Here is a 13,208-nt window from a genome sequence, read left to right as displayed (position 1 = left end):
CAGGGCATAGAATCACAGAACATTAGAAGTTGGAAAGGGCCTCTAGAGATCATCCAGTCCAGTTCCCCTGCCTGAGCAGGTACACCTGGAGCAGATTGTGCATATAGATAAGTTTTGAATGACTGCAGAGATGGAAACTCCACCACCTTTCTGGGCAGCCTGTTCCAGTGCTCTACCACCTTCAAAGTAAAGGAAGTTCATCCTCGTGTTTAGATGGAACTTTGAACGTTGTACCTGTTACCTCCTGTCCTTTTAAGGAAGAAATTTTACCTCATATCCAACGTGAGCCTCTCCTGGGGCAGCTTGAGACTATTTCCTCTCATCCTATGACTTGTTCCTTGGGAGAAGAAACCAAACCATCACCTCATGTAAACCCTTCTGGGAATTGTAGAGTGAGAAGGTCTCCCCTCAGCCTCCTTTTCTCCAGGCTAAACAATCCCAGTTGCCTCAGCTGCATCTCTCAAGACTTGTGCTCTACACACCAGCTTCGCCACCCTCCCCAGCATACCCATACACACCTACAGATAAACAGGCGCGGGTGTTTCGCATAGGTGTGCGGGGAGGCTGTGTGTGACCAGCTGGATCTGCCGGTCTCAATGCACATGCGCGTTCCCCCCTCGCGTTTCCCTCCCTGTCGTTAGGGGGCGCCGCGCCGCGCGGCGAGCGCGGCGGGCGGGCACGCGCAGGGGGCGTGCCGCGCGCGCGGCCCTGCCCCCGGCGGCCATGGCCCTTCCCGGCATTCCCTATGAGCGGCGGCTGCTCATCATGGCGGACCCGAGAGACAAAGCGCTGCAGGACTACCGCAAGAAGCTGCTGGAGCACAAGGAGATTGACGGACGCCTCAAAGAGTGTGAGCACTGGCCCGGGGGGAACGCCGCAACCCTAAGGATAACCGCTGCTGAGCGCCATAGGGAGCTTTTGAGGGAAACCGACCGCCGCCGCTGCTGCCCGCGCTTCGTCATGGGCCTGGTTGGGCCCCGCGGGGCAGTGCCGGTGTCTTGGCTGAGGGGAGGGCAGCTGGGCCTGAGCGCTGCCGGTCGCGGTTGCCCTTGCCAGTGCTTTGGCTGTTCTCCATTCTACTCTGGAAGAGCACCGTGGGGCAGCCCGAGCCTTGGGATCCCCTTGTTTGGGGACGAGCAGGAGGGTCAGGCCCTGCTGCCTCCACGTCGAGCTGGACGACTCTTTTCCCTCATCTAGTTCCTTGTAGAGTTTTTCAGTTGACGTTTTATTATCCTGTTGCAAATGTTCTCTGTTATACCGTTCTGGCAGTAGTGTCGCCCGCACTATTAATGTCAGTGTCATACAGAAGCACACATACCTTTGAATTTGAGCTTTTTAAACTCACGATTTGGTTTTTAGATGCCATCTGCAGAGTGTTCATGTTAATAAGAAACACTGTTATGTTCAGGGTGTGCGGTCCCTGGAGCATGTGCTTGTAGTAGGGTGACTTAATAGGTGTGCAGATTCCCTACAACCTGGCTCTACCTGCTGGTAAAGGGCCTGTTCCTGAGTTGCTGTTGAATTAAATCTTATAAAAATCCTTTGTTTGTTTCCTCTTCTAGTAAGGGAGCAGCTGAAAGAGCTCACCAAGCAGTATGAAAAGTCAGAAAATGATCTGAAGGCCTTGCAGAGTGTTGGGCAGGTATGTAAGAAAAATGAGATCACAGCAGCCTGTGGTGGTGGGTGGCAGTGAACTGGCCTGGAAGTTCATTTAAGCCCACTTTTGGGAACAGGAACAGACGTACTAAGTGTATGGCCTAAAAAAGTTTTCTGTGTCCTGATGACAGAGATGTGTTAAATAAAAGTGCTGGCAAGTGGCATGAAGCAGGAGAAAAAATTTCGCACCTGGCAGTCATCTTCCATGCTCAAAACACACCTTAAATGCTGTTTTGCACTGATGCTTTATCTGTCGGCTAATACTGTATTTATGCTTTTGCAGATTGTTGGTGAGGTTCTTAAACAACTAACAGAAGAGAAATGTAAGTGTTGGACTGCTGCAGTCTTTGATGTGTTCAAAATAAGCTTTTGTAGTTAAAATCTGGCTAAAGATTTGGGAAGTAATCAGAGTATTGGCAGAAAAATATATTAATCTGGGGTATTTCAGCAGCATAATCAAGAGTGAGTCAAGTAAATTTGATTGGTTTTTGTTTTTCCTTTCCTCTTCTCTCTTCAGTCATTGTGAAGGCTACAAATGGACCAAGATATGTGGTTGGCTGTCGTCGTCAGGTAGTTGATTTATGTGAATGTTTTTAGAAGTTTGATTTAATCTCAGATATTAGCATTGCTTTTCATAAGCTAGGTCCATACTGGCATAAAGTATTTTCTTCTATAATGTGTGTATGGCTTTCCATACTGGTATTTGCTTATGCTTCACAGCTGGTAGCAGTGTCGTTTCCTAGTGAAGATAGAGCAGTCTACAGCATACCTGTAACCTTGCATGTGTTTTATCCTTTTCATTGAGTTCAAGCTCTCTTTCTGCCTGATTGTAAACTCTCTGAAAATTAATCATCACTATGACAATTAGTCAACTGGGCAAGATCTCCCATGCTGTGTTGTGAATGCAGCATTGTGACCATTTTTAATCTTCCTAACTATGTGTCATGGAATCACGGAATGGTTGGGTTGGAAGGGACCTTAAAGGTCATCTAGTTCTAATCCCTCTGGGAGACATCTCCCACTAGACCATGTTGCTGAAGGACCCATCCAACCTGGCTTTGAATGCTTTTTGGCTTGGAGCCTCCACAGCTTCTCTGGGCACCCTGTTCCAGTGCCTCATCACTCTTATGGGGAAGAATTTCATCCTAATGTCTAATCTCAATTTGTCTTCTTTCAATTTGAAGCCATCACCCCTCACCCTGTCACTCCATGCCTTTGTGAAAAATCCCTCTCCGTATGCACCTGTACATTTCTCTGTATTTTTCTAATCCTTTTATACTCCCAATAAATATTGTAGGCAATGCCCCTGGTCTGGGAGGCTCACAATTAGCAATACTTTGCAGTAAGCAGGGAGGAAAACTTTGTCAATCGAGTGTGTGTTTTTCTGAGAGGCTTGACCTTTTCTCCTCCTTTTGGAGAGAAAGCGTTTGAGAAATGTGGGTACCTTTAGGTGTGTTACTCTGTGTAGGACATATGCAGATATCCATGGCTTTCCCTAAGCATGTTGCTATAAAATCATAGAATATATAATTATTTTGGTTGGAAAATACCTTTAAGATCATTGAGTCCAGCCATTATCCAACCATTGAGTCCAACCATTATCCAAGGCTGCTGGTAAACCATGTCTCTCAGCACCACATCTCTGCATCTTCTAAATGCCTCCAGGGATATGTTTTCGCTTGCATAAAACATCTGCAAATGCTCTAAAGACTTAATGTTAAGCTTCATCCCAAGAGGTTATGGTGCAAACTCACCATTTTCTTTCACTAGATAGAAGAAAATATTTTTCTGGAATATAATTGTGTCCTTAATTCTGCTTCAGGACATGTGACATGGTCTTGATGCTCTGTGTTGGAACAGATACATTCAGGGGAATAAGTTATCCTTGTATGAGCCAGGCAGTGCAGCACATACTTACTGTAATAAAAACACTTTAATCTTAAAAGGTCCTTAATTTATAGCAGATACTAAAAAAACCCATACCTATGGTGGTTTTCAAGATGTCAAAATATCAAGGCAAGCCATTTCCTGTGGAATGTTTCACAGTTGAGCAGAATCATGGAATCACAGAATGATTTGGTTGGTCAAAGCGTTGTCAAGGCTAACCTTAAGTATCTCCAGGGATGGGACATCAACTACTTTGGGCAACCTGTTCCACCATCTTGATTTTAAAGAACTTGTTCCTAACATTCAATCTAAATCTCGCCCTTTGTCCTGTCTCTGCAGGCCTTTGTGAACAGTCCCTCTCCATCCTTCTTCTAGCCCCCTTCAGGTACTGGGAGGCTGGCTGCTATTAAGTCTCCCTGGAGCCTTCTGTTCTCCAGACTGAACAACCCCAGCTCCCTCAGCCTGTACTCATAAGAGAGGTGTTCCAGCACCCTGATCGTTTTCATGGTCCTCCTGTGGAACCACTCTAGGTCCATGTCCTTCCTGTATTGAATGTTTGATCCAAGGCCTTGTGGCTTGGCTGCTGAGGAAGGGGAGCAAGGCTTTTTATACTGAAACAAAATTACTTCCCTATCTAAAGTGTATTTTTGAAGGAATTCAAGGTCAAGGGGTTTTTCTTTGTTTTCTTCCCACTGCAAAATAGCATAATTCTATTGGGCAATGTTGAATCTGATGCAGTTTCAACCTTTTACAGTTTGTCCCAAAGAACAAATGGTAGATGAGAGGAAATGGCCTCAGGTTGCTCCGTGGGAGGTACAAGTTGGACATGAGGGACAGTTTCTTCCCTGAAAGGGTTGTCAAGACCTGGTAGAGGCTGCCCAGGAAAATGATGGAGATCTCATTGATGAAGGGTTTAGAAGACATGGAAATGTGGTGCTGAGGGGCATGGTTTAGTGGTAGCCTGGCAGTGATGGGTTTAAGGGTTGTTCTCCATGATCTTAAAGGTCTTTTCCAACCCAAACAATTTTATGATTCTAACAGGTTCATTGGTCTAGGTCAGCTTCTGGATCATAGAATCCTGAACTGTTTTGGTTAGAAGAGCCATTTAAATTCATTGAGTCCAACCTTCAACATAAGACTACCACGGCCATTAAATCATGTCCCAAAGGGCCATGTCCACATGCTTCCTGAACATCTCCAGGGATGGTGACTTGCCTCTCCCAAAGGTCATGTTCCCATAAAACAGTGGGCCAACTTATTCCCATTTTAAGCATTCCCAAAAATGGTGGTGATAGGGACACAGGGTTGGCCTGTACCTTGGTAGCCTTGTCTTCGTATTTGTGATGGAGTTACAGAAAACACTTTCGCTAGAAACAGATTTTGTTGAGGTTCTAATCAAAATATCTTCTTTATGTCTAGCTTGACAAAAGTAAGCTGAAGCCAGGGACAAGAGTCGCTCTGGATATGACCACTCTGACTATCATGAGGTAGGTTTCTGCTCCACAGCTGGTCTTCTGCTCATCATATGAAAGGAGAAAAGAGTGATCTAAGTAGGTTACACAAGAGGTTGGAATGATCAGCAATCACAGAATATATCAGGTTGGAAGGGACCCTCAAATGTCATCTTATCCAACCCTCCTGTGGTGAGCAAGGATATCTGCAGGCTGCTCAGGGTCTTATCAAGTTTGACCTTGAGTGTTACCAGGGATGGGGCCTGAACAGATACCATGTTTTCTGCCAAGAACTGCTTAATTAAGGATGAAAGATACAAGTGGCTAATATATATGGTTCAGGATAAAATTGGCTGCTCTTGAAAAAAATAATTGACTTAACTCTGCATTTCAGCAGGTTTTTAAGCATTAAGAAGAAATATTTTTCATACTTGCCATAAAATGTATGGGAATAACTTTATGAATGTCTTTGCACAGTGACAAATGTCTGCTCTTAACTATTCATTCCAGGTATTTGCCAAGGGAAGTGGATCCATTGGTTTATAACATGTCTCATGAAGATCCAGGAGATGTTTCGTATTCAGAGATTGGAGGCTTGTCAGAACAAATCAGAGAGCTGCGAGAGGTATCCAGTATCTCAAACTTCTGATGTGTTCTGAGTCACGTTTTTCAGTGCAAAAAAGTGTTTTTTCAGCTTTGCAGTTCCTTTTGTGGCAAACAGCAGTGTGATTATGAGCCAACTGACTGTGGCAGATCATTTGTGTGTTGTGCACGCACCTTGTAGGAGCAAAAAAAGGTTGTTCTGGGCACCAAAAACCCAGTTCTCAAAACCTGTTATGTCTTCTCTCTGCTTTTGCAGAAGCTCAGATCGGGATTAAAATGAAGAAAATCCTCTAAAGAGGAGGATTTGAAAGGTCCTTTAGGCTAAGAAAGTGCCATAAAGACAAGTTGGAGGGCATAGAATTGAGAACCAGCAAAGCACATTGAATTTTGTACAAACACTGCTAGAGCAGTGGTATTACTAGGTATTAAAAAGGCATTCTTTACAGTGAAGGTGGTGAGACACTAACAAGTTGACCAGGGAGGTTGTGGATGTTCCTTCCCTGGAGGTGTTCAAGGCCAGGTTGGATGAAGCCTTGAGCAAGCTGGTCTAATGGAGGTGTCCCTGGTCAGTGCAGGGGGGTTGGAACTAAATGATCTTTGAAGTCCCTTCCACCCCAAACCATTCTGTAATTCTATGAATTATGACAGTAGCAAAATACAGTTTAAGCGAAGGCCATCAAGAGAAACAAGCTGTTGTAGAGCTGAGGTCTGAATAACAAAGACAGGACTGTGGACTGATCCATTAAATCAGTCAGACGTTTTCCATCTTAAACGGTTCTCACAGAAAATATGCTGCAGAGAGAAATAAGAACACAGGTATCTGGCTAACAGGCTGTCAAGTACCATTAGCTTCCTGGGATTGCTGATCTAGTTTAATACACATGAGTCTCAGTTTGTTTTTCTGTCTCTTCACAGGTAATAGAACTGCCACTTACAAACCCAGAATTATTCCAGCGTGTGGGAATAATACCTCCAAAAGGCTGCTTGCTCTACGGCCCCCCTGGTGAGTCTCATGAAAGGGTAATGAACATTGAGTTGTCACACTCGTACTGTGGCAATAGCCTTGTTTTGTTGCTTTTTTTTTTCCTTTCTTGTTGCTTTTTTTAAATCCCCAGTGTGCAGCATTGATTTAAACAGCTTCAATCTCCTCTCTGTCTAGGTACAGGGAAAACACTTTTGGCCAGAGCTGTTGCTAGCCAGCTTGACTGCAACTTCCTAAAGGTAGGGTGATTTTACTTCTGACCTCACACACCCCCTCAGCCTGTGTGCACTCCAGTCTCTTCACTTGTGTCTTTTGTTCCTGCATAGGTGGTGTCGAGTTCCATAGTGGATAAGTACATTGGTGAAAGTGCTCGACTGATCAGAGAGATGTTCAATTATGCCCGAGATCATCAGCCATGTATCATTTTCATGGATGAGATAGATGCTATTGGTAAGGCTGGTGGCTTGAGGGGTAGCCCAAGTCTTCTTCAAATGCTAAAATTAGCTATAAAGCCATTCTCAACCTGCATTCTCAAAAGAGTGCAGGTGTGCTGGTCCCAAAGAAGGGACACTGCAGTGCTGGACCGTGTCCAGAGGAGGGCTACAAAGCTGGTGAAGGTTCTGGAGAACAGGTCTTGGAGAGGAGCAGCTGAGAATGCTGGGGTTGTTCAGCCTGGAGTAAAGGAGGCTGAAGAGAGGCCTTCTTGTCTCTACAACTCCCTGAAAAGAGGTTGGAGACAGGTGGCTGTCAGTCTTTTCTCCCAACCAACAAGTGACAGGACAGGAAATGGTCTCACATTATGCCAGGGTTGGTTTAAATTGGCCGTTAGGAAAAGTTTCTTCACTGAATGAGTGGTGAAGCCCTGGAACAGGCCTCCCAGGGAATTGGTGAAATCCTTGTCCCTGGAAGTATTTGAAAAATGTGTAGATGTGGCAGTTAGGGACACCTTAGTGGTGGACTTGGCAATGCTGGTTTAATGGTTGGACTTGATTTTTAAAGGTGTGTATTTAACCTTTTAAATACCATTCTGGCTCTCCCCCAGTTTAAAAGGGAAACCTAATTGTCTTCAGAGTTAGTATTCTGTGGAGGCAAACGTCAAGTGCTGTCACTGATGGGTTTGGTGTGCTGCAGGTGGTCGCCGTTTTTCTGAAGGCACCTCAGCTGACAGAGAAATTCAGAGGACTCTGATGGAGGTGAGTGTCTCATCCCTGGCTACATATTGTAGGGTCCAGATATGGATTGTTCCACTGGGATCTCTCTTGGTACAAGCTTTTCTGAGTTAATAAGCTAAAAGTGAACTACGTGCTGCTTTCACCAAGGGTAGCTGCACATCCTTGGTAACTCAGCCATGAGTTCTATTTGGAGAGTAATGGAAAGGAGCTTTAAAACTGCTAAAAATGTTTGAGAGGTTTCCTTTTCTGGCTGCAACTTGACTTTGCTGCTGCTTACGGTATCTTGAAAATTTGGAGGGCTTCTCTTTCTTAAAGAGGGAAAAACTGAGCTTGTCTCTTAAGTCCCAAGACCACTTATTCTACAAAATGTTAGAACTGTTTGATTTTTTGCAAAACTTTGGTCTAGGGGTGAACCTTGTAGAGTAGGGTTATCAGTTGAACTTGGTCATCCCAAGGGTTCTGAGAAGTAGTTGTGTTACTTTTCCTGTACTAACTGCTCTGGTGAGCTGGGTGGTGTGAAGAGAATGTTAAAACCACTGCTGACTAACACTGGAGCTAATGAGAACCTTCTTTGGCCTGTGTTTGCAAACAGTTTGCCTGATTCAAAAGAATGTCCCTGCCTTACAGAGAGAACTAAATGGCTGTGATCAAAGAGCAAGTACTTTGAATCTTCACAATGAAATGCCTTCCTGTGTGTGGATTAGTATTCAAGAGGCTGCTCTCCAAGTCTGATTTGAATGTCCTGGGCTTGCTGCAATACACTCAGGCTGTGTCAGCCAACATTTGGCTCCTTGTGTTGTTTTCATTGCCTTATTGTTTTAGTCAAGCCTTTCACATTTCAGCTCTGCTTTGCTCAAGATCTTTCTCTCTGGGTAGAGCGTTTTCAGTGTCTCTCTTAAGCTCTTCTTTATTTCTTAGAGTATGTAGGGAGATGGTAACCTCTCATTGGTTTGTAGCATTTTTTGGTGATTTATCACTTGGTGTAAGTATTTATGCAGAAGGCAAGCACAATAGATCACATTAAGAAAGACTTAGGTTGTTTAAAACCAAACTTCTGTTTATTGTTAGCTATTGAATCAGATGGATGGATTTGATACTCTGCACAGAGTTAAAATGATCATGGCTACTAACAGACCAGACACTCTGGATCCCGCGCTCCTGCGGCCTGGAAGACTGGATAGGAAAATCCGTGAGTTACTGCTTTGGTGTGGCTGGGAGGAGGATGTTCTGTGTATCAGCTGTGGGCTTCTTACTAAAGCTGTTTCTCTTTCTAGATATTGATCTGCCAAATGAGCAAGCCAGATTAGACATTTTGAAGATTCATGCAGGTCCTATCACAAAACATGGTGAAATAGGTAAGTAGGAAGTTACCTTAGATATTCCTCCTACTTCTCTTTGTAAAACTGTGACGAGGGTGGGTTGTGACAATGATTCTGCTCTTTTACACTGGCTACACAACTTCTCTCTCAGAATTCTAAATTTTTAATGCATCCTGACTGAATTGTTGCTAACTTCTTTTGCAAGCCTCAGAACGTAGTTGTAAACTGGAAAATCAATGTGGTTCTTATCAGGTAGTTTGCTGTTTCTAAAGGAATGTACAATACGAGTAAAACCATCATTTTCATGTTTTCATTTTCCCTCACAAAGAAAATGTCTTTCTTCAGAAATCAGAAAACAATCTTTAAAGGTCATGGAGAAAATTAGTTGGAGTTTGGAGATGGCATGATGAAAGTCTTGTTGTCTGAAACAAAGCTTGTCTTTGGGTAGTGGTGTAAATCTCCAGAGCGTGAATACCAGGATCTATCAGATAGTCCAAGGACGGTTTATTTCATGACAGTGTTACTTTAAGCTGGCCAGAGTCTTACTTTCATAGTGACACCTCAGAGCTTTCTTATATAAAACCTGTAATTATGATTTGCCTTTGAAACTGCTGCCTTTTATTTCAGTAATGCCCCCGACAGGCCCATCTCTGCTGACACGAGCTATTCACACAGCCAGGCAGCAAGGGCTGGGCAGTGCAACTGATCTCCTTCACCATCTGGCTGCACTAACAGCTGCAGCGCAGCAGTGGAGGCTGGGGGAGGGTGTGAGGGATAAGTGGTGATTTTTCTGAGCATCAGTGTTGGCTTAAATGTGCCTGTCTGAGAGAAGAAGCTCCAAAACTAATCATGAACCTGAGGTGAAGTAGTTCATCTTTTCTCTCCTATCCATAAATGGCTACAAAGATGCTGAGGGGCCTGGAACATCTCTGTGAGGAGGAAAGGTTGAAAGACGTGGAGCTGTTGAGCCTGGAGAAAAGCAGACACAGAGGGGATCTTCTCAATGCTCAGCAAGAGCTAAAGGGACCATAGCGGGGTCGGAGGATGGGGTCAGACTCATTCCACTGGTGCCCAGTGATAGGACAAAGGGCAGTGGGCACAAACTGGAACTCAGGGGGTTCCATCTGACCAAAAGGATAATCTTCTTTGGTATAAGGGTGCTGGAGTCTTGGAGCAGGCTGCCCAAAAATCTGTTCTGGAGAGATTCCAAACGCACCTGGACATTGTGATCCTGGGCAACCTGCTGTGGAAGACACTGCTTTGGCAGGGAGGTTGGATTCATAATGCGCCCCAGGAGACCAATGGCCTTCTTGTCCAGGAGAGCACATTGCTGGCTCATGGTGAGCTTGTCCACCAGCATTCCCAAGTCTTTCTCTGCAGCACTGCTTTCCAGCAGATCAACCCTCACTGTACTGGTGTAGGGGGTTTATTTCTTTCCAGGTGTGGGACTCTACACTTGCCCTTGTTGAACTCGCCTCAACTCTCCATCCTGCCCATATCTTACTGAATGGCAGCATACATCAAGACATTAAATGCCTTTAGTAGATGCAGTTATAAACAGAAAGGGACTGAGTTCCCATCACTGGGAGATATGTTTTCTGCTTTCACATCATTTAAATTATGAGAACATTGTCTTGATGTTGCTTTTCTTCCATTTCATGTTGATGGCTGTAACCACAAGTGAGTCACTTTGGGATTTAATGATAAAATGTGAGCTTTTGGCTGCAGCACATTTCAGTTTTAATGAAAAGGGTGATAGAGCTGATGACTTCAGTTAATTTAATTTAGTGGGCAGCCATCTATTTGCACTGACATCAAAGTAAAGTCATTCTTTGTTAGCTGAACATGTATTTTGTTGGAATCCCTAACAGAAAGTGTAAATTTTTTTCCTAATCAGCATTTGTGTGTCATTAATAGATTATGAAGCAATTGTGAAGCTTTCAGATGGCTTTAATGGAGCAGACTTGAGAAACGTCTGTACTGAAGCAGGTATTTTCTTAACTCTTAATTTTGATGTGCTAATTATTGGTTGATGCTAAAAGGGCTTAATATTTTCTCTGCTAAATTATATTTTCTCTAACTGCTTGTTGGCTGACTGCTGTGACACAGAATCATTAAGGTTGGAAAAGATCTCTGAGATGGAGTCCAACTGTTAACCTAGCACTGCCAGGTCACCATTGAGCCATGTCCCTCAGCTCCACATCTACATGGGTTTTAAATCTCTTCAAGGATGGAGACACTACCACTGCCCTGGGCAGCCTGTTCTAGGGCTTGACAACCACAGAATCACAGAATGTTAGGTGTTGGAAGGGACCTCTGGAGATCACCTAGTTCAAATCCCCATGCCATAGCAGGTTGTCCCTTGGCACCAACATCCATTTTTCTCCTCTTTGTGGAGAATACAAGTTTCTTAGTACCTGAGTTACTGAAGAGTTAATACTGTCATGCTTTTTCCACCATGTAAGCTCATGTATGCGTAGGGTTTGCCTACATGGGAAGGCTGAGTTACACAGTAAATATACCTTGTAGTTTAAAATGAGTTACAATTGATCACCTAGTCATGAAGATGATTTCATTGAAGTTCACTCCTCTTCCCATCACCTAAGACCTGTAACTTAGTTCTGTTTTCACCTCAATCTGAGTGATTCTCTATGTGATTTAGATTTGGTATTAGGAACAGTTTATTTCCTGCAAGAGTGGTCAGGCATTGGACAGGCTGCCCAGGGAGATGGTGCAATCACGATCCATGGAGTTGTTCAAGAAATGTGTGGACGTGGTATTTTGGAACATGGTTTAATGGCCATGGTGGTGTTAGGTTAGTGGTTAGAATTGATGATCTTAAAGGTCTTTTCCAACAAAAACAATTCTATGATTCTATGTGGTGTCCTCTCCACACTGTTGCTGCAAGGACCACCCACTTACTCATGCTGTTAAATTGCTCCTCACAGGGATGTTTGCTATCCGTGCTGATCATGACTTCGTGGTTCAGGAAGACTTCATGAAAGCTGTTAGGAAAGTGGCTGATTCTAAGAAGCTAGAGTCCAAGCTTGACTACAAACCTGTTTAACTGTGTCATGTGTGATGACTGCACGCATCATACCGGGTTCATGTACACACAGAGGAGTAACCTCCCTCTTGATCATTGTAAGGTGTTTGTGTAATGTGTAGCTAGGAATTTGGTTGCAAGATGGCTACAGAAGTGTTTTTTCTGTACAGTTCTGAAATGCAACATTCATTACAGCCCAGGGTAAGTAAAATTTTTCTTAGCAATTATGGTCTGGATTTGTAAAGCTGTGTAGATGGGTTGACAGCAGGAAAGTAATTTCATTTCTTGACTCTTTTTATATCAGTAAATTTCCTTTCCCCAAACAGTTTATGAATAAAACTTGTTTAAATCTGCTTATCCTTGTGCACTTTCCCTGTAACTTGAGGAGCACTAAGTTGTGTATCTTTGAATTTAAACAGCATCTTTTCTTCTTACACGGGGATTACTGCATTGGAGTCCTTTGCCTCGCATAGCCTTGAGCAAACCTTGCTCAGCCAGGGAAGGGCAACTGGTAGTCACTCCTTCACTGCTCAAGTCCAGGAAGAGGATTTAGCTGAGCTGGCATTTAATTATTGCAAGGAGTAAATGAGGTTTAAAATGTTTGCTGTCACAGAATTATAGAATAGTTTCGATGGGAAGGGACCTTTAAAGGCTATCTAGTCCACCCCCCCCTGCAGTCAGTAGGGACATCTGCAGCTGGAGTAGGTGGTTCAGAACCCCATCAAACCTGACCTGGAATGGTCCCAGGTATGGGGAGTCTACCACCTCTCTGGGCAACTTAGATCATGTTTTCACCAGTCTCAGCATCAAAAATGTCTAGAGCACAAATCTTGTGAGGAGCACCTGAAAGAACTGCGGTTGTTAAGTCTCAGGAAGAGGAGACAGAGGAGAGAGCTCCTTGCTCTCTGCAACTCCCTGAATGGAGGTTGAAGCCAGTTGGGGGTTGGTCTCTTCTCCCAAGGAACAAGTGACAAGACAAGATGAAACATCCTCAAGTTGTGCCAGGGGAGGTTAGAAGAAGCTTCACTGAAAGGGTTATCAAGCCCTGGAATAAGCTGGGAAGGGATGTAGTGGAGTAGCCATCCCTGGAGG

The 13,208-nt window shown here is 44.1% G+C and overlaps 1 protein-coding gene across 1 annotated transcript; it reads left to right on the top strand.

Moving 5' to 3' along the window:
• Positions 1-737: 737 nt before the first annotated feature.
• PSMC6 (proteasome 26S subunit, ATPase 6) lies at positions 738-12,435 on the top strand. The gene is made up of 14 exons (XM_054400015.1): positions 738-850; positions 1,563-1,642; positions 1,940-1,979; positions 2,174-2,226; positions 4,963-5,030; positions 5,505-5,619; positions 6,513-6,600; positions 6,757-6,818; positions 6,906-7,029; positions 7,711-7,772; positions 8,820-8,940; positions 9,026-9,106; positions 10,988-11,059; positions 12,019-12,435. The coding sequence occupies exons 1-14, from the start codon at positions 766-768 to the stop codon at positions 12,135-12,137; spliced, it is 1,170 nt and encodes a 389-aa protein (XP_054255990.1). The 5' UTR covers positions 738-765; the 3' UTR covers positions 12,138-12,435.
• Positions 12,436-13,208: the final 773 nt, after the last annotated feature.

This window comes from Indicator indicator, chromosome 4 (genome assembly GCF_027791375.1).
Source record: "Indicator indicator isolate 239-I01 chromosome 4, UM_Iind_1.1, whole genome shotgun sequence".
Lineage (NCBI taxonomy): Eukaryota > Metazoa > Chordata > Aves > Piciformes > Indicatoridae > Indicator > Indicator indicator.
Note: the sequence above shows the minus strand (reverse complement) of the source record. Positions and strands in the feature narration are given on the sequence as shown.

What these genes read in the sequence shown, in the direction of transcription:
- PSMC6 (XM_054400015.1), top strand. Translation starts at nt 766, where the DNA reads ATGGCGGACCCGAGAGACAAAGCGCTGCAGGACTACCGCAAGAAGCTG. An exon ending in CTTGCTCTACGGCCCCCCTG is followed by an intron (nt 6,601 to 6,756) that starts GTGAGTCTCATG and finishes CTCTCTGTCTAG; the next exon opens with GTACAGGGAAAACACTTTTG. An exon ending in TTCAGAGGACTCTGATGGAG is followed by an intron (nt 7,773 to 8,819) that starts GTGAGTGTCTCA and finishes GTTTATTGTTAG; the next exon opens with CTATTGAATCAGATGGATGG.